Consider the following 21135-nt stretch of genomic DNA (forward strand, 5'->3'; position numbering starts at 1 on the left):
AATAGCAGATTCATCTAAAATTTCTGTCTTTTGGAAACTACAAGTCTTTTTCAACTATGATAAGTAGCCAGTTAGCCTCTGTTTAATCCAGATAGCTGTCTTTAGGGGTAGATGTATAGGTTTGTGTGTTTACTCGTTTTGGAATGCTCAGTGAGGGATAAATGCAAAGGTTCACGGCTGCGGTGCAGTTATACCATCTGTACGTGAGAAAGTCCATCCTAGCCTGTACTAAGTCCTCAATACCCAGGATGTTTTGGGACCCCCCAAATTGTACTATGCTGAAATTCCACTAGGGGGTGTACTGGCAGGGTGGATTCATATCTTACTTCCTTCTACACATGGTACTCTTCCCAAGATAAAGGGCCTTTTGTAGCTAATCTTTGAAGTGTGACAAACTCTTATAGTCCTTAGGGAATAGGAAACTATCCCCTGCCTCCGCTGAATGGGTTAAATCCAATGTTTTAAGCCAATAACTCCAGGGATTGGATAAAAATGTGTTAAATCTCTCGGTTAATTAGTGATTTCTTATCTCAAAAGTTACTATCATAGTTAGATATTCAAAGAACTAACACCTCCTACAGTTTCCATTAACTGATATAAACACTCCTTTTAGGCTCAGACTCCTTGTAAGCATACCTGGAAAATAACTCGGAGGATGGAATCGTGTAATTCTTTCTTTGAGAATATATATAGACAGTTAGAGCATGCGGCTGGTCCCCATAATAGGGCAGCCGGAGGGGTCCTCCCTGTGTTGTGACCTAACACTCTATTAGACACCACCGTTCAGAGTAGAGGTTGTCAGAGCATGGCCTTAGGGTCGCATCACGTTGACCCTGACACCCTTGGCCAGCCAGTTCCAGTCACCTGGATCTCTGGGTTTACAAAGGCTTGAGTCATCTCAGCCCTGGAAGGGATGCTTTCAACAGCAGGAATGCTAATATCTTTTACTTGATCTTAACACTGCATGGCCTATTCCTGAATTACTTTTTCCTTTGTCAGTTCTCAAACTCAAGTTCACACCTGTCAGGGACCATTTTCCTAAATGCTCTGAAAGTAAAATTAAGTGAACCAAGGGGGGAAAATTGAATATCCTCTCATAATGATCATAAAACTTTCAACACTTCAGCAAATGCTGCTAGAATATTTAACAAGTAATGGCAATTACTGCCGCAACCTTGAGTGCTGTCAAATTAGCCCAACTGACAAGCCACTTACAATGACTTCACATTTGGAAACAAAACATTACTTGGTCTGTGAAACTTTCAAGATCACACAAAGCTGTGTGAAAGGTGGCAACCATGTAACATTGAGAATATAGGTGATTTTTGGTTTGGGAAACCACAGTGTTTCTCATTTACTGCTTGCATAAAATTTGAATTTCTTGCTTTTCCTTCAATAGCTTAGTACTAGAATTTTTTAATATTAATATGGTTCAGCCTCTCAGTGTGATTCTAAACAATGGGGCTCAAAGTAACGCTTTCCAAATCAATGTAACTGAGAAAATATGTGTGGTGTAATATAAGTACATAGGTATTTTGAAGATAAGTGAAACTTGAATTCAAAGCCTGAATTTTCCCACCTGCAAACTGTAATTAACATATTATCCCCCCCAACTGATTTCTCAAGGATGTCTTAAAACAAGGTAGTTCTACAGTCTCTTGGGAAAGGGAAAACAGCAGCTATAAAAAATATTTCTGTATTTTTACATTTGCTGGGCACTTCTCCATCAAGCATTGTAATTTATATTTTAAAACAGTTGTTTTCTGGTCTTAGTAAAACAAGACTCAAGAAAAGGATTAGAAAGGGGTGTCATGGGAAAGTGCTTGGTATTTCCCAGCACCATCATCTAGGGTTCTGGGGGAAAAGGTGGCTGAACAATTACTCAGCAATGTGTTTTTGAGGCTTCCTCTAGTGATCAGGATGGGTTTTTGCTGGAAGTGTGGTCTGTGGAAGTGTAGATGCTATGTGGAGGGCAGGGAGGCTGGGAGCCATACCTAGCAAGAACCAGGAATTGCAGGAACTTGAACAAACAACAAAACCACAAACAGATAGCACTTATAACCAAAATAGCCTATAAGTATATGTTTAATGAACCTTGTGTGCACTTACTGTACTTTTATATAGCACTTAAATTTTACAAAGGCCTTTCATGCACACTCTTCTGAATTTAGTAGAGCTTATCTCCATTTTTATGGAACAAACCAAGACAGGTTATGGGACTTGCCCAAGGCCACACGTGGGAAACAAAGAAGCAAGGACACAGACCTTCTTCCTAGGGCTTTAGTTTGGACCCTCTACAAAGTACAATAAATCCTCACTTATGTCAGTAGGTTCTGTGACTTAGTGAAACAACATATAACAAAACCACCTTTACCACAAGCTAGTTGAGATAAACAGGAGTTAAGCTCCTAAAGCATCTCATCAATGTTAATGAAATGATATCAAATGAAGCAACGTTGTTCAAGGAATTGATGTACTTACCTGGGCTACATGTTCAAAGCATCTAGATTTTTGCCTGTGAGTCACATATGCTTTTGTCCTGTTGTATAATGTAAGATTCCACCTTCAAATATTGATTGTTTTTTACTAGCATGGTTAGTTTAGCAACGGCTAATTAACCCTAGCTTAATATCTCTGGAAAGTTTGCTCCATAAATTAAACAAGCATGTAAACATTGTAGACTAAAGAATGAATACCACACTAGAATTTTACTACCAAATCCCAATTGATGTGTTTTTTCTCTGCCTTCCTGTAATTTTCATAGAAAATAGTATAATACATCCATGCTCACCCAGCTTCCTTCCTCCTCTTTCTCCTGTGCATGTGAACACTGACAAACTAGATGTGAAAAGTACTGGACAAAAAAAAGGCTCTTTTACAAAGGCTGGCTGAACAAAGCCCTTTACATGTTGATACTTGGTACCAAAATGTCAGTAACTGTGGTTTTAGTTTAGTTTATTTTTAAGCTGATTATCTACTGGAGAATGTAAAATCTTTATTCTGTTACATAATAATCTTACGGGATCAGAATTCCAGATAACTCCATCAGCTTTGTCTTTGAAAATGCTAATCATGGTTTTCCTAAACTGTTCAATGTTAGCCAGCTGATGGTGTCCAAACTTAATGCCCAAGCATCAGATTTTCAAAGGGATAATTTTTTCCTAGGTAGGGTTTTCTCATCGGCTTACCAAAGCATGAAAGCTTCAGAAAGGCAAATGTGAAAAATGAAAAAGATAAATGCTGATGCTAAAAGAGTCTGAATTTCCTGTCTTGAAAGCTAAGCTTTCAAAGCCTTTGTGGATGAGGGGAAATGATTTTGAAGGCTTCTAGGTCTTGTTTTGAAAGCTTGTTCTAATGTGGACAGGGATGTCTGAGTCTTTTCAAGCTTCTATGACAATAGGCTGGGTGGCTTATAAGCAAAAGAAATGTATTTCTCACAGTTCTGGAACTTTGTCCAAGATCAAGGCTCTGGCCAATTTAGTGTCTGGTGAGGACCCACTTTAATCTCACCTGGTGGAGGGAGTAAGGGAACTCTCCCCGTCTTTCACAAAGGCACTAATCCCATTCACAAGAGCTCCACCCTCTTGACCTAATCACCTCCAAAAGCCCCACCTCCTAGTACAATTACCTTGAGAATTAGGTTTCAACAAGAATTTAAAGGGAGACACGAATATTCACAGACCTCAGCAGAGGGACCTACTAATTACTAAAAATGGACCCAAGGCTAATATGCATACGGGCAATCTGTAAACTCCCATAGTCATCCCTCAGAGTTCTGGGGCTTTTCGCTTTGACTTGTCCAGCCTTCATCTGATAAACATTGTTGAGAGAAGAATATGAGAAACACACTAAAATCCTGGTTTGAGAAACAGGAGTAGGATAGAAAGCAGAGAAATCAATGCCTGTTTTGCTGAATTTGTAGGAGAAATTGACCTGAAACCATGCGAGGTTTGGAGTGGACAGATTCTCTGGCTCACGCTAGAACTTGATGCTCAGCCTGTGGTCCAGAGCAGAAGCATCACCCAGATGGCCACATGTTAGAAAGTAGACTCAGTAACCCTCCCTGATCTAATTGGTCAGAATCTGTGTTTGATTCAGGTTCCAGGTGATCTATTCACATCAAAGTTGGAGGAGGAACTGTTCTCAAATACTTACTTTCCTTCCCACTTTCTCAATATTCTCCTCCTCCATAACGTTTTCCCCCGCCTGAGCTAATCAGCCCTTTAGGAATCTTGTGGACTAGGAAAATGGCAGTCCATGCACTCTGAGGTCCACCCTAGTTGGGGGTTAATTCTTTGATTTGGGTTCCAGTCCAGTGTCTAAAAGGAAGCATCCAGGTACTTCTTGTCACTATTCCCCTTGGTCACTGTGTCCAGGATGGAGTTTCCAAAACCATAAGCCTCAGGCACAGAGTCAAGACCATGCACTGAATTGCCCCATTCTTCCTGCCCAGGATCAAATGGCTGTCTGGAAATAGGCTAGAGGAGGGAGGGGCCCTCACTGGATTTGCATCCCACTCCTTTACTCCTGGCCCCTGATGTATAGTTGGCATTATTGTCCTTCAAAGAGATTTTCCTTTTTCTTCTTTTCTCTTTTCTTCCTTTTTTTTTTTTTTTTTTTTGCCTATGAGGACACATTTATTAAGGCTGGAAAATATTTCTTAATTTAATAGTGGGGTGGTAGTTTGAAGGTATTGACATATAAGCTAAAAGTGATGGGCATTTCAGCCCAATTTTAAGTTATTTTTCTAAATATATTTATTAATTATGCTATTACAGTTGTCCCATTTCCCCCCTTCACTCCCCTCCACCCTGCTCACCCTCTTCCCCCCACATTCCCCTACTTTAGTTCAAGTCCATGTGTCAAGAGTTCTGTAGCTCCTACATTTCCCATACCATTCTTGCCCTCTCCCTATTTCCTACTTACCATCTATGCTACTTATTCTCTGTACCTTCCCCCCGCCTCCTCCCACTCCTGTGTTGCTAACCCTCCATGTGATCTCCATTTCTGTGGTTCTATTCCTGTTCTAGCTGTTTGCTTAGTTTGTTTTTGGTTTTGGTTTTGTTTTAGGTGTGGTTGTTAATAACTGAGTTTGCTGTCATTTTACTGTACATGTTTTTTATCTTCTTTTTCTTAGATAAGTCCCTTTAACATTTCATATAATACAAGCTTGGTGATGATGAACCCCTTTAACTTGATCTTATCTGAGAAGCACTTTATCTGCCCTTTCATTCTAAATGAATGCTTTGCTGGATAGAGCAATCTTGGATGTAGGTCCTTGCATTTCATGACTTGGAATACTTCTTTCCAGCCCCTTCTTGCCTGCAAGGTCTCTTTTGAGAAATCAGCTGACAGTCTGATGAGAACTCCTTTGTAGGTAACTGTCTCCTTATCTCTCGCCGCTTCTAGAATTCTCTCCTTCATTTTTATCTTGGCTAATGTAATTATGATGTGCCTTGGTGTGTTCCTCCTTGGGTCCAACTTCTTTGGGACTCTCTGAGCTTCCTGGACTTCCTGGAAGTCTATTTCCTTGGCCAGATTGGGGAAGTGCTCCTTTATTATTTGTTCAGATAACTTTTCCACTTGTTGCTCTTCCTCTTCCTCTTCTGGTACCTCTATAATTTAGATTTTGGAATGTTTAAAGATATCCTGGAGGTTTCTAAGCCTCTCCTCATTTTTTTGAATTCTTGTTTCGTCTTTCTTTTCTGTTTGTTTGGTTGTTTCTTTCTTCCTTCTGATCCACTCCATTGATTTGAGTCCCAGTTTTCTTCCCATCACTATTGGTTCCCTGTGTATTTTCCTCCAGTTAACTTAGTGTAGCCTTCATTTTTTCATCAAATTTGTGACCCAAATCAGCAAATCTGTGAGCATCCTGATCACCAGTGCTTTGAACTGTGCATCTGATAGGTTGGCTATCTCTTCGTCATTTAGTTGAATTTGTTCTGGAGCTTTGATCTGTTCTTCCATTTGGGCCATTGTGTGTGTGTGTGTGTGTGTGTGTGTGTGTTGTGCCTGTTATGTATGAAGGGTGGAACCATAGGTGTTCACCAGGGCAGGGAAATCCAGTCACTGAGTTGTGATGTTATATGTGGGTCAGGGGTCAGAGAGGGAACAATGGCACCCGCTCTGCTCTCTGTCAGATTTCAGTCCCTTCCACTGCTTCCCCCAAGCAAACTTGACCCTTCTGGTGCTGATTTCCGGATGGGTGGGCTTGTATACATTCTAAGGCCCTGTGGGTCTCTCCAACAAACTTACCTGTGAGGCTGGGAGTCTCTCCCTGCCCCTCAACCCACACAGGTGTTTTGAGTCTTTATTTCCTTGCACTGGAGTCCTGGGTTGCAGAGTCCGTCTCACTCCCCAGTTTCACCTGGTTTATCTGTGGGCAAATGTAGGACCGCCCAGTCCACCAGCCACCTTGTACCCCACTCCACAATCACCGCCTCGCTGGGTCTGCCTGCTGCCACCCGACTCGTGGGGTCTGCCAGCCTCCACCTGTGCTCCCGGGGTCCATCAGCTGCTGCCTTGCATGCGTAGGGTCCGCAAGCCACCACTTTTTTTGCTGTGACCCCTCTCTGCCCGGATGCCTGACTCCACCCCTCAGACTGGTCTGGATAAATGTGTCTATTTTAACTCCTTGGTTGTTGGACTTTCATACAGTTCAATTTTCTGTCAGTTCTCGTTACTTTGTTTTTAAATTGTTGTTGTCCTTATTTTGGTTGTGTGAGGAAGCGTAGTGTGTCTACCTACGCCTTCATCTGTCTCTGAGCAGTCCCAGTCCACATCGAGATGCCTCCATTCCTCTTGTTATTTTTTTAAGCCCAGAATCTTTTCCACACCTAGAAAAGTGTCATAACAATGTAAGAATTAGAGCTTAGAAAAAAATTGCAAGATGATAAGAGATGTGATTTGCTAATGTGTATGTTCCTTCTAGAGAGGATTGTCTCTTGGAGGCAATTTCCCCCTTGGGCTTTTGGCAACATCTAAAAACAGTTTTGCATGTCAGTCCTGGGGGGTTGTTACTGGCATCTAGTGGGTAGAAGTCAGGGATGCTGCTAAACATTCTGCAATGCACAGGACAGCTCCTCCCATGACAAAATTACCCAGTCCAAAATGTCGCTGGTGCTGGGATTGAGACCCTATTCTAGAACACTGGTTCTCAAACTTGACTACATATTGGAGTCACCCGAGGAATGCTGTCTCTTGATGCCTCATTCTCTCCCTAGCAGTAAGTAGCCCAGAATGCAACTGGGACCTCAGAAATAAAACCTCCCTCAGGTGATTCCATGTGTAGCTAAGTTTGAGAACCACTGATTTGTAGAAAAGGTGGTTTCTGTAATCCTTAAATTTATTTAACATGCCTAATACAGTAATGGTACTTCACAGACCCTCAAACATGAGTAGATTCTAAGTTGTAACAATGCATACTTGAGAATAAAGTAAGTTTTCAGGAGTATACTTTTGATTATATTTCCTTTATTTAGGGTAAGATGGTAATTGTTTTTAAAAGATTCCACAGTAAGCAAAGTAGAAAACAGAAGAATCCGAACTGTTTACACATATGGAACACAAGGGATGATGGAAGGTGATCACAGGGGCCTTGCGAGGCTGGGCTGTTGGAGGGTAGGGTGGGGAAGGGCCCTGCCGCTGCAGACAGCCTGAGCAGGGGCAAGCCTGTGTGCACGTGTTCATGCCTCATGGAAGTGGTTACCAGTCACTAGAGCAGAACAAAACCTCTGCCCTTTGGAAGATCCGTCTTTATTACAGTTTCTGAGATGTGATTTGAGTATGAGGCAAAGCAAAGGGATTAATGACAACCTGTTGTTCAGCCAACGATTTGGCTGCAATTTTGTGGGCTATTTTCATTATTCTATAAAGAGTTATTAAATAGGGGGAGGGGCCTGAGCTTGAGGGAGATCCTGGAATATTCCTTTGATCATCTGGAACTCAGCCAGGGGGAGGGTCAGGGAAAACAGCCTTGCAGAAACAGTGCTCAGGATTCATAGTTTCTTTTAACACACAGAGCTTCCATTGGTTAAAGTCAAACACAGAAAAGCAGTGATAGTTTTGCAGATAATTTGTAATTTTTTAATATAGAAGAAGCATGAATTTGAATTACATTATTTTCAGGCACAGGCATGACAATAACATATACGTGTTTGATGAATAGATATTTTTACTGCTCACCAGATGCCGACACTAATGGAGTGATACCTCACTGAGTCATTTACGAGAGTCTTATGCAAGTAATACCTCAGTGTTACAACTTGTATTTTGAAAGCAGGGCAGGAATTGGAGAAAGAATTATTGGATATATGTCATCATAACATTTTTGAGCTAAGAAACTTGGAGATCTCCTTTTCATGTCACAAATGAGTTAAGTCAAGAGAGGTCAAGTAACAAGGAAGGTTAAGTGATTGGCAGTCAGGACCATGTGGTTTCTGAACTCCAAAGGCCAGCATACTTTCCAAACAGTGTGAGTTTTAAGTCACCTCCTTTTTAGTGTTTCTGTATAGCACTCTCTAAAATGTAAGGGAATCTTGATATCTGAGTTTCTGCCTTGGGGTAGAATCATCTCATGTGTCAGCAATGGTAAGGTAAGTTAATGAAGCACTTATTTTTGCAGAATAATTTGTGGTGTCATCATCTAGGTGTTGGTTTGAAAAGCCTCACTCCTTTATTAGCTTCTTGGTTGCAGGGCAGCTCTGGGAGTGGACTTGTGCATGAGTGTTAGGGTTAATTCCTTCTGCCTGCAAATGTGAAGCTAATCCTGCAGCTACAACACAATCGTAAGAAAAGGACATTAGATGGTACACCTTCGATGGTTATGACATCATCTCATGTCCCTCCCCTATAGTTAAAGACAAAATATCTTGTTTTGATCTGATGTAGATTTTGATGGACTTTTTGTTAAGACAGAGTAGTTCCAGGTGTCAGTATCTTGGGGCTCTATTGTACAATTTGTCCCTTTCTGTCTACAAACGCATCTACATAGGAAAAAAAAAAAAGCCAGGATCCAGTTATGTAAATTTCAGAATTTGTGCTGTTGACTGTATCTAAAATACTTCAAGTCAGTATATTAGTAGCATAGATAGATTCAGATTTTACTTCTTAGTTGAAGATAATTTTGCAATGAAAAATTTCAAGTAGCATTTTCAATGTCAAAGTGAAGTGTCTAAATTTTGGTGGTCAGTGTATTCATTAAGCAGATACCTTTAAATCTACAGCATGAAGAGTATACATTTAACCATAGGTCCCTTTCCCAGGTTAGGTTGGAGGTATGTTGCCATTGTAAGTGTCTGAACATGCTAATGGTTTATCCTGGTAACCTTTGTAACATAGTTCACTACATTTTCAGCACCTTCAGCAGTCGGTACTGTTGAATCATAGTTCTCCAGGAGCAGGATCTGAGTTTTCAGCAAAGAGTCCCACCAGATGTCATTTTAGCCTTGTAAATAAGCAGTGCGGTCCTTTGTGATTCTGACAAAAATAAGTTACTTTGGTAGCAGCACAGACAGAAGAAGCAACACACTCCAGGGAGGGTTGTTGAACCTCTTGGAGGGGTGGGCACCCTAAGGATGTCCAGTTAGTTGGATGTTCTTTATTCATTTGAAGTCTTGATTGTATAATTTTTAATTGTATATATTGCTGTTATTTGGATATTCTAAAAACCTTTAAACATCAGAAAACTGTACCATATAAATGCTGATGGTATTGATCTCCCCATCATAATATGATTTGTGGGTCTCCTTAGAATGTCTGCTCTGTTTCTTGGATGTTCAAATGAGAGATAAACACTTCAAAACAGTTCTTTTAAAATATGCCTTTCCTTGAGTTGACCACAGGACAGTTGTAAAAATGCACACATGCACACAAATACAGTATGAGGCTTTTTCCTGCTGTGAGAAACTAACTTTACTTTCCTCTTCGTACCCATTAACTTAGACTTGCTAGCAAATATGGAGAACACATTCTGGGTGTCTTACCTGCACCTTTAAAATGTCATCATCAATCTCACACTTTCAAAAGTCAGACTTTGCCAGATACCACGTTTCTTCACATTCTCTCTTGTTTAACTTTAGGCTAATTTGTCCTGACATTGCAGCCTCAGGCTCTGCGCTGCAGTCTGTCATTAGAGCACCAGGAATGATCTGGACAGCTGGGACTGTTGGAAGTTAATTTGGCATAAACTTAACATTCAAAGATTTCTCGAGATATGACATGTCATGTCTATATCCAGTCTCACTTCTGTTCAAGAAGTTCTTGTTTGTATTATAAACATGACCTTTACAGTTATTTTCCAAAGTGCCTTGTTCTAAGTGCCTGGTTCTTTGAAGAGGACCCCTGAAGAGTTATGGAGATACTAGACTTGTTAAATATGTTCCATAGGAATGTCAGTGTCCATGTGGATGTCCCTTTTCCTTCTGTTTTCTTTTAAGTCGTATAGCATCCCTGTCAGCTGGTGGCAGACTATGGTATTGGAGTCTTGTGATAAAAGTTTATCTTGGGTAATCAAAGGTATAGCTCCATACTTTTTAGCCAGGGGCCACTATTAAGAGTTTGCAAGGTAAGATAATCCCTAGGTCTGTTCCAACTCTAAATTCTTGCACTGAACAGACCAATTAATGCACATTGGTTACTGACTTTGAGATCAAGATCCAGTCAACCCTATTTTCCTGATGAGGAAGGAACTGGATGTCCTCCTCTGGTTCTTAGACATTTGAATAAGAGGACATGGTGATGGAGTATAATTCTCTGACTTAGGTTAAGCATCTACCCAACCTTGCGAACCACCATTGACACCAACCAATTCTGTACTTCCTTTAGGGGTCTCCTTACCAGGTGCTAGCTCCCAGTCCACATAACCCATCCCTATAGGGGAGAAATCACAGCAGTCTGGTGTTCAGTGAGTTGCCTTAGCCACACCATTCAGATTCTCTAGTGTTGGCACGGCCATGAATTTACACTTAAGCTGTTTGGGTGTGCGCTTCAGATTTGTCCTTTACGTTCTGCTAAAGATTCTTTGAGACAAAGTGAAAGATCACGAGCCTTAGCTTGAACTGACTGGTGTCATGGCAACTAGCACTTCACCTTTCGCTGGTCCCCATCTCATACATTAATAATTCATTATGCAGTGCCAGATTTCTGTGTGCTGTCAGACTGTGTCAAGGACAGAATATGCTGTGCTATCTCAGATGTCATCTACCAGACTGTTGAGGGCAAGAGTAATTAGAAAAGAAAACTAGTCAGGTTACTTGGGAAAATTCCTGAAAGTGGGATGCTTTCTCGCCGCTCGTTGCTCGTAGCATTTTTCTTGTAAAGTAAGGGATAGAATTCGTGTTGATCAAAGTTTATTTGGTAATGTGCTCCAGACATAAGGCAGGAGTTTGGTTGTGGAAATAATGCATGAGCAGTAATTGCTCGCCTCCATTCAGGCAGCAAAGAAAATGATTAACAGCCTTAGTGTTCAGTCATGTGGATCAGGCTCCAGGGTGAACCCTGAAAACTCAGGTTTAAAAAGAAATTTGATCAATCCCTATGTGAATGCTCTTGTCCCTGGTGCACAGTAGGAGCTGAGTGTTTGACATCAGCTTTGAAAGACAAGCAGTCTGGGTTCTGAGGCCGACTTTGGCCTTGGGTGCTTAGTTCACCTCTTACTTTTCTCAGCACCTCAGTTTTCCTGACACTGTTTGTAGTTGTCACAGTAATTGTAGTATTAGACCTGTAAGTGGTAGGTCTTTCTGAATGAAGAATATAGGCCTTTGTCTTGGAATGAGAAAATACAATGACACATTGGATTTGATTCATACAGGCCAGATCTGTCTCTGATCAGGCAAGAAATGATGTATTTTAAACAAAACATTGATCTTACACTACTTTTTTCTAAACTAACCCCTTGCTCTGAGAAGAAATCTTCAGATTAAAACAAACCTATGTTACACTTTATTAGCTACTTAAAGTGAAGCATATTTCCCTGAAAAATATATTTACATCCCACAGTTGGAAAAGGTTTGTCACTTAGCCCTGTTTGGATTCTTTTGTTTCTCTTTCTTTTTCCTTTATGTACAAAACCAGGAGCTTAAATGTCCCTCCGAACTACTTTGGCGAGGGTGCAAGAGGAAGAAACTCAAATGACATTTTTTTTGTAGAACATGAAGCCATAAGAAGACCCTGCTTTAGTGAGGGATAAACTAGAACTGCTTTATATTTGATGTTCTAATTTAACACACTTAAGTGCTGGTGAATATAAATTCTGCATAGATACTGGAAGGGGACCTGCTATCATTTTCTCATTGCTGGTCAGATCAGAATACAGAACCTGCATGTAGTAGATGTTCAAGAAACGCTTGTTGAATAAATAAGTTAACACTACTAGACTAATTTCAGGGGAGAGGACATTCATCAGTTTCAGAAACTTGGCAACAAATTAAGCTTTAAAAACTGTTAGGAATATGTTAATCTTCTATCACCTACTTCTCTATATGGTGCTGGGACCTGGATTAGTCATTTAGAAGTTGATAGCAACACTGTGGCACATGAATATAGGAAGCCATTAGAGCCAGCCCACTTGGGTGCCTGTGATTCTGGGCAGGGCCAGCCACCAGCCAGAGTTAGAGGGGACACTGCCATGTGATGGTCACAGTGAGGGCACCAAGTAGCATATTCTTACTGGTATTTTATACTGTGTGTAATTTCTTGAGATGTAACACTGAGTTCTTATACTTAAGAACTTAAAAATAGGGCCCCTCCTTCTAAATCTATACTCATATGTCAAAACTAAACAAACTTTTACTACTTAAAAATGATTTCTGAATAGCATCAAGAATAAATGTTATACTTTTTAACTAATTGGAAACAATCATAACTGGATACTTAAAAGAACACTTATAGACTTAATTACTTAGGGGTAGGTTTTCTGGTTTAGCTTAGAATATATAAGCTGCTTTGCAATGCTGCCTTATTGCAGTTCTGTGCTGTAAAGGCTGTATGTAAGCTATAGAGTCTAAAGGTGAACCTGTAATGACTGCAAATACCACAGCTTGCCTTTTTTTGGCTATCAAGCAGCCAAAAATCATAATTACAAACTTAACCATTCCCGCTTACTACTACAAAGAAGTAAAATCAAGCTGAAACGTGTATCTCTCATACATGCAGCACTGTGGCGGGTCTGTGAAGTATGAGAGGAGTCAGATCACTTTTTTCAACGGTCCTGTCACAGCGTAGTAGTTCTCCCTTAATAGTCGAAAGAGTCTGTATCTTCCAGCCTAGTCGGGGCAACCAGACAGATGAAAATAGTTAAAATCAAACTACCATAAAACATGTTATGGTGAACAGTACCAAATGTATGTCTTAAATATGGACAAAGTCAAGGTGAATAGAATAATATTAGATAAAGACTTAACACCCTGACTACTTTTGATAGAGAAATATTCTCCAGTGACAAGAGCACTGTCAGGCATAAGAGGCAATGTAAATCTGTGATGAATATTATACTTTGAATTACATAGGAGGGCATTCAAGATAAATTGTAAGAGAAGAGGTCACAGGTAAAAACTTACAGGTGAGAATAAGTGTGACATAGGTGACAACAGTGAGGAGGCCCAGACAATTGGACTCCAAGTTGGGGGGCAAGGGGTGTTACATGCTGGTCAGGAGTCAGACTAGGGAAGACCTTAGGATATGTCACCAAGATTCACTTGGCAATTGTATATGTCATGTATTGGAACATGGAAAAACTTCAGAATTAATGGAATGACTTTTTGATCTTGATCTTAAAAAAATTATCATAACAAATTAGATGTTTTTGCAAAAATTCAGTGACCCATTAGTCAGGAAACTCGCTGAGAAGGGAATGCAGCTCTTCTTAAAGTCCATTGTATAGTGTTTGAGTTTTTTAACTTCATAAATCACGGGAAGCTGTGTTGGCAATGGGCTATAACTCAACAGTAGACAGATTGCTCTTTGCTGCTTTCTTTTAAGAAGCAGGTTATAAAACTGTTGGGAGCCTGATAAAGTAGTTCATAGATCATCTTAAGCAATTTGAAGTAATTTAAAAAAAAATACAGCCTTGTATCTTGAAGGCAATAGAGCTAGAGGAAGAAGAGAATTTAGTGAGTAAGAAATCCATGCTGCCTGAGTCCACTGTCCTGGAATTTGTCCTCAAGCACTGCTACACTGAGTGGCCAGTCACCTGCCTCTGTGGGAAAGTCAATCCCCAGCACACCCTACAGTAGGGTGTGGTCATTCAGAAGTTTTTGTCAATGCAGAGTTAGCATTATGACACAATTTTCATTAAAATGATTCTGTACTTTTACACGTTTTTTTTTTAATATTCTAGAATATCTTCTGTTAATGCACTTTCACAATAAAGCTCTATGTGCTAGAATATGATGCTGGGACATCCCTTCATTCATGGGTTTATCACTGTTTTGACGTAACTGTTAGGAAAACATTAATACAAGACTCTGTGGGGAGTCTGGAGGCTTCTCACAGACCATGAGATAGCTGCAGTCAAGTGTCATGAGCATAAAAAGATCTCTGACTGGGATCATTTAGATTGACAGATAGCTATCACTTGAAAGGTGATAAAGAGCCTTATACTGATGGCTTTCTTTTCATTTGGACATTGTCCCCAAAGGACCCTCTGTTACAGTCTTGTTGGTCACAGCTGATAATAGGCCTGCCATGCCAATGACAGGGTACAAGGTTAACCAGACACTTAAAGGATCTTCTGTTTTTGATAAATGTAAAATTTTGTTCTGTGATGTTGGGTTGGGTTTTAGATGAAACTTTTGTTTGTTTGTTTGTTTGGGGTTTTTTTTTGTTTTTAAGATTTTATTTATTTATTTTGAGAGGGAGGGAGAGAGAGAGAGAGAGGGAGAGGGAGGGAGGGAGGGGGAGAGAGAGAGAGAGAGAGAGACATCAATGTGCGGTTGCTGGGGGCCATGGCCTGCAACCCATGAATGTACCCTGGCTGGGAATCGAACCTGGGACACTTTGGTTCCCAGCCCGCGCTCAATCCACTGAGCTATGCCAGCCAGGGGGGAAACTTTTTTTAAAGGTTTTATTTATTCATTTCTAAAAAGGGGGAAGAAAGAAAGGGAGAAAAACATGGATTAGTTGCCTCTCACCCGCCCCCATCTGGGGACCTGGCCTACAACCAAGGATTGTGCCCTGATCAGGACTCAAACTAGCAACCTTTGGGTTCGCAGGCCAGTACTCAACCCACTGAGCCACACCAGCTAGGGCTCAATGAAACTCCTAATGTCAGTTCTGAAGCCTGCACCTCACTTTTCTTTCAGACCACGAAGGCTTTTCTTCCTACCATGCTGGAGATAAATCACGGTCATATTGTGACAGTTGCAAGTTCCTTGGGATTGTTCAGTACTGCTGGAGTCGAGGTTTGTCAGCTATAAAACATTTCCTTCATTCAGTTGCTTTATCTCCTGACACCCCCAAATCCTAAGAAGAGTAGCTGCTGCTTGGATGTTCCTGAAAGCCTTCTACCTGGGAGCATCAGGGTGACCTAACCCTGATCTAGTGTGACCTAACAGCAGCAGGGAGAGAAGGAGCTGTGCCGGTCCTCAGTGTGCCCCATTCCCACTAGCAGTTTTGCTTGGTGACAATGGGAAGACAGAACATCAAGATTGAAGCCATGGAGAGCCACAGCAGTGTCACAGGGAGCAGATAAATGAGGCTAAAGGTTGACCTTCTGTTTTGGTCAACTTGCCAAAAGTGAGCTATCTCATGTCAGCTCATCAGGTGAGATGGTTGTGGCAGGTGTGAGGGGGTCTGCACTGTAAGTTTGTGGAACTGGCCCCAGTCAAACCCTGTTCTTCACCGTATTCAAATTATAAAGCATATGTATGTGTGTTATTCCATGCTGTTTGTCCTGTGGGTGGCTGTAGTGTTAACAGTGAAAGCATCACCCACACAAATACACAAAAGGAAAAAACAGAAAAAACAGTATGCAAAAGGACACAGGATAGATGACTTCTACATTGTGTAGTCATTGCTAAATTTAAAGTTGGGTAATGGAGAACTTTGTTATTCTATGTTTCCTTAGGTTAAGTTCTAGTTTAAGTTCTCAAAGTAGAGTTCTTTTCATTTGTACTTCATCCTAAAAAGAAAATCAGATCATAACAATTTATAACCTAAGCTAGACTCGCCTTTGTTCTCCTAGCATTAATTTAAACAAACTGTTTTTCAGTTTCCTTTGCTGAACAAGAGGCCATTTGTAAATTTTCCAGACACTTCAAAGTGAACCTCTCCATTTTTAACTCCAGCTCATTGGATTTCGTAGTCCTTTGCGGTAACTTCCCCAAAGTAATATGATACTTCGTTGATGTGGCAAAAAGTCTTCATCTGTTTTTGCTGTTGCTTTGAAAATATTATTTCTGCACTGAACCACATCAGATATCTGTCTTTTAAAACGCTTTCCTTTTCTTTGCTTAGTCACCTGTAACCTTTTGTAGCAAACATGTAACCAGAGTAATAGGCCAGGGAGGAAGCCTGGGTTTGGTCTGGTATCTGTGCATGCACTTAACACATTGCCCTCCTCTCTCCCTCTTAACTCAGGATTACTGTGCCAGTAAATTTGGAGTCGTGGGTTTCCATGAATCCCTGAGCCATGAGTTAAAGGCTGCTGAAAAGGATGGAATTAAAACAACATTGGTTTGCCCTTACCTGGTAGACACAGGCATGTTCAGAGGCTGCCGGATCAGGTTGGTGAGAACCTATATTATTACTGATAAAAAGCTGTTTTAAAAATCACCTTTCCATATCAGGAGAATATGTGAAATTGGATCCTCAAACATAGTCAGCCTTGCACTTTGACTGTTATTTGACGGTCATCCTGTAGTTTTCATTGGTCAAAGGCTTTGTAAAACTGAGGTAAGAAAGATTAACAAGCAAGGGTCTGGTGCCACACTGGTATCACCTTGCAGAAGTCAGTCTAGAAGCATCAGACATAACATGGCTTCCCTATGTCTTCAAGAAAAGAAAACATAGATACTAAGGGTTTTCCTTAGGAGCCACTTCTTTAGGAGGTATTTTATTTCTTTAATACTAGTGTTGGAATGTGAATGTCACAGAAGAGTTACACTCTAAATTTGGTAGCTTTCTTTCTACAAAGAATATATGTAGCTAGATTCACTCTGTCAGAATGAGAAGGGACAATTCAGTTTACTGGACATGAAATAAAATACCCACCCACTTTGAAAGGAGGCATATGGGAATATAAATGTCAAATCACATCTGACTTGAGCTAAGCAAAATAAACAACACTATGAATCATTAAGAAGGTACTTGTGAAGACATGCTTACTTTAAGATCTTTGCTTGGATGAATTTGAAAGGCAAAGGAAGATAACCCAATGAGTTCCCTATTGGTCACATGCTGAACCTGACCAAGCAGTGAAATAGGTGAAAGGTGATTTGACTCATTGCATTCTCAGCCTGACTCCTTTCCTGTGTGTGTGTGTGTGTGTGTGTGTGTGTGTGTGTGTGTGTGTGTGGTTTTTCCCTCTTAACTATTAGGAATCAGTTGCTGGGGTCTGAGGAACTCTGTTTCCTATTTAGCAACACAGCCAGTGTCCAAAGCCATAGTGGGGCAAAGAAAAGTAAAAGGAATAAATTATATTATTAGGCTATTTCAACATGTAACTTATTGAATTCAGCTGAAGGTAGATGTCTCAATGCAGTTCACATCAGAGCCCCAGAGAAAATGCCTTGGCTTCTCCCTATTCCAACATCCGGGAAAGTATGTAGCTGACTTCTACTTCACTCAGAAAGGCTATGCCAGTGTTTGCACACCATTATCTGAACCATACTGAATACTAAAAGTTTGGCATCTTGGTTGGGTCTAGTGTTTGTTATGCCAAACACCCTTTCCTTTTTATGTTGAAAGAAAAAAAATAGAAAAGTAATTTGAAATGCCTTTTGAGCCTATTTAAAACTTGACTCCCTGCAGAAAAGCAGACCAATTTTCCCTTTTTTCTCTAACCTTTTTTCTGGGCTATGCCCATTCACAGTAGGAAAATTTAGAAAATACGGAAAAGCACAATGAAGTAAACAAAGTGGACCCAAAACCTTTGTTACTCAAGTAACATCACTGTTAATGTTCCAATATGTGTTTTCAGTCTTGCCTACTTTGTGTTTATTCTTAATTGCGTTGTTTTAATTATATAACTTTCAGGAAAGAAATTGAGCCTTTTCTGCCCCCTCTGAAGCCCGATTACTGTGTACAGCAAGCCATGAGGGCCATCCTCACTGACCAGCCCATGATCTGTACCCCACGCCTCATGTACATCGTGACTTTCATGAAGAGGTAACTGAGGGGTACCTCTTGGGTCCAGTCTTTCCATATCTACCCCCATAATTTAATTAATATCTCACATTTACTAATAACTGCGGCTTTCCTTTTCAGCATCCTCCCTTTTGAAGCAGTTGTGTGCATGTATCGGTTCCTAGGAGCGGACAAGTGTATGTACCCTTTTATTGCTCAAAGAAAACAAGCCACAAACAATAATGAAGCAAAAAATGGAATCTAAGAATCTTTTTTGTGTGGAACATCATTTCTCTCAGAAGACGATCAGGATGTTTCAGTTCAGTGCACATCAGCATTACTGACATTCTCTGGATTCTAAATCCATGTTGACTTTTTTAAATCAACTTTTTTAAATAAATAAAATAAAATAAAATGTAAATTAACCAACTAGAGTACTTGGAAAACATGATCAGCAAAAGTGAGGTCAGGTTTTTGCCAGCAGGGTCCTTTTTAGGCAGAACCCTAAAACCAGACTTTTCTTTTAGACAGCACTGTGTGCTGTCTCCAGGCGACCATTACTTTTTTTAATGAGTAGAAAGCCTAGAGATGATAACTACAGTGTGTTTCACATGTGCGGCTTTTCTTAATTCCCATAGAGTTGATTAATTCTTGTCATTAAACTCTAGCTAGTCGACACCCTTGCTACTTCAAGGACTGATAGTGCTATGTTTTCTCATGTTTTCTGTTTCAGTTTTGCAAAATCTCTGTGGTTCTTTCGTGGTGTTTATGTGTGTAGCTCTTTTGAAATGGAATTTTGAAATCTCCATCAGTTTGAATTAAATGATGTTTGATTGTTAGAGTAAGATGATCAGGTCTCTTTCATAAAGTCATAGTGACTAAGGTGTTAGCCAAATATTTAAAATTTGCCTCTGAAATCTTTCCTTGAGTATCAGTTATTCTGGAGACCTAGTTATCCAAAAAAAGATCATGTATTTTCTACCTATAAATTTTGCTGCAGAAAGTGCCCTTTCCTTGGGAAATTGCTGTGTTTCATTTCTTTGGGTGGACTTTTATCTAGGATTCATAGCAGCTCTGCAAAGAAAGCATTTTTAAAAATGGGAACTTCTAAACTCAAAAAAATCCCCATTTTTGTGCCAACTATAATTAGTGAGGGGAGAAAATCTTATACCATGGAGTACATATGGAAGGGTGTAAAGATTCTTTTGAAAGTTTATTCACCTTGTACAACAGCAAATGACATTTTTACAGTATTTTTTTGTAAAGCAAACTATTTGGTGCCTTGAATTTGGTAAATGTGTATTAGTGAAATGTAAAAGTGAACTTCTACCTCTGTATCTAAATGTATACCATCCACTTGTAAATGGCTATAAACTATTATGTGATTGCTTTTTTTTAGAATGTCTTGTTAAATAGTGACCAATGTTTAAGGCTATTAAAATAAGCCATCTTTTACTAATTAATTGGAAAGTTTTATAAAAGACTGATTAAATTTAAAGAATTAACTTACAACTGAGTATGTAATTTATTCGTTATCAGCAGTGTTGAAGGGAAAACTGTGTTCTTTTCTTCTCTGTGCCACATCACTCCTTAAAGAGAAGTGCTTGAATGGGACAGTGTTTCAGAGCCAACACAGTTCAGGGTGCCATGCACTTAGACTTGCCTAGATTAGACCCACCCTTTATCAGGGGCTTGTTTATGCTAAAGTGGGAAAACAGAAAGAAACCCATTCCCTGTGCGTGTGGCTGCAGCGTAGATCAAATCTGCACTGTCACATACAGAAACGCCCTGGCTCACGGCTGATGTCCCACTGCTGGTCTTTATGAGGAATAGCTTCATGTTATGTTTGAATTTTTCTTTATCAGTGATGACCAAGCCTGAGGCTATTAAAACAACTAAGGCACTGGCTGTCTCTTCACTTTCCATTTTGAATTTAAAGAAGTACTTTAAAGTAGTCTTACAGCAATGTGGGCAGAGACATATCTCCGAGGTCATTCAGGTCTGTCTGAGTTAGCCCCAAGCACACTCAAACTGGCCTAGAGAAATCTGTTCTACTTTAGTGACCCATTTATCTATCCCAAGACTAAGGAAACTTCCTTGTGTTTAATTTTATTCTCATGTGTTGGTAATTTAAACCTATTTCTATTTTTGTTTGTTATTGCCCTTGTAAGGTTCTCCATTTCTGAGTTCAGTGAATGTAATTCATTTAACTTTTTTTGTAGAAGCCTTCAATATCCATGCCCCAGCCTAGTTTAATTATCTGTGGCTCTCCTTTGAACATTGTCCAGATTCTCTGGCTGTGGAGTTGGAAGGGGATACAGTTAATGCAAGGTTAGGAGTCCAGGCCTCCACCATGTTGTAGTTATTCATCTCAGCATCACAGTCTTAGTATACAATGCAACACCTGTGACTGCTGTTCCCCTCAAATGTGAGCTCTCTTCCCGTCAAGCCTGCGTACTGCTGTTGCTCAATTAAGTAATTGCCAAGGTTGCTGTCCTTGCTACACCCCCATCCCCACCCCACCTTATATTCATGCTGGCTGGCTTTCAATATGTTCTCTTTGCTGTCATCTGGCCCAGTCAGGTGAATGTCGAGAGCCAGTGGGCTCAAGGCTGACCTCTAGTTAGACCACATCTGTCCCTCAGCTAGAACTGGCTCATGAGAGTGCATCCTCCCTCTCTTTCTCTCTCTATCTCTCTCTCTCTCTCTCTCTCTCTCTCTCTCACACACACACACACACACACACACACACACCCTTTCAACCAGCTTAATGATAATCATATTGAGTGGGACCCAGGAATCACGAAGCCGGCAAGGATGAATTCCAACCATTGTTTTCCCCCTTGATCTACC

At 40.3% G+C, this 21135-nt stretch overlaps 1 protein-coding gene across 2 annotated transcripts in view; it reads left to right on the forward strand.

Moving 5' to 3' along the window:
• Positions 1-19793, forward strand: part of RDH10 (retinol dehydrogenase 10) — a 30099-nt gene extending 10306 nt beyond the window's left edge. For both annotated transcript variants that reach the window (XM_036031025.1, XM_028518504.2), the window contains exons 3-6: positions 15300-15398; positions 16576-16721; positions 18193-18324; positions 18424-19793. In XM_036031025.1, coding sequence (XP_035886918.1) covers positions 15300-15398; positions 16576-16721; positions 18193-18324; positions 18424-18547 — 501 coding nt within the window. In that variant the 3' untranslated portion in view covers positions 18548-19793. The remainder of the gene's footprint in view (positions 1-15299; positions 15399-16575; positions 16722-18192; positions 18325-18423) is intronic.
• The last annotated feature ends 1342 nt before the right edge of the window (positions 19794-21135 follow it).

This window comes from Phyllostomus discolor, chromosome 7 (genome assembly GCF_004126475.2).
Source record: "Phyllostomus discolor isolate MPI-MPIP mPhyDis1 chromosome 7, mPhyDis1.pri.v3, whole genome shotgun sequence".
NCBI lineage: Eukaryota > Metazoa > Chordata > Mammalia > Chiroptera > Phyllostomidae > Phyllostomus > Phyllostomus discolor.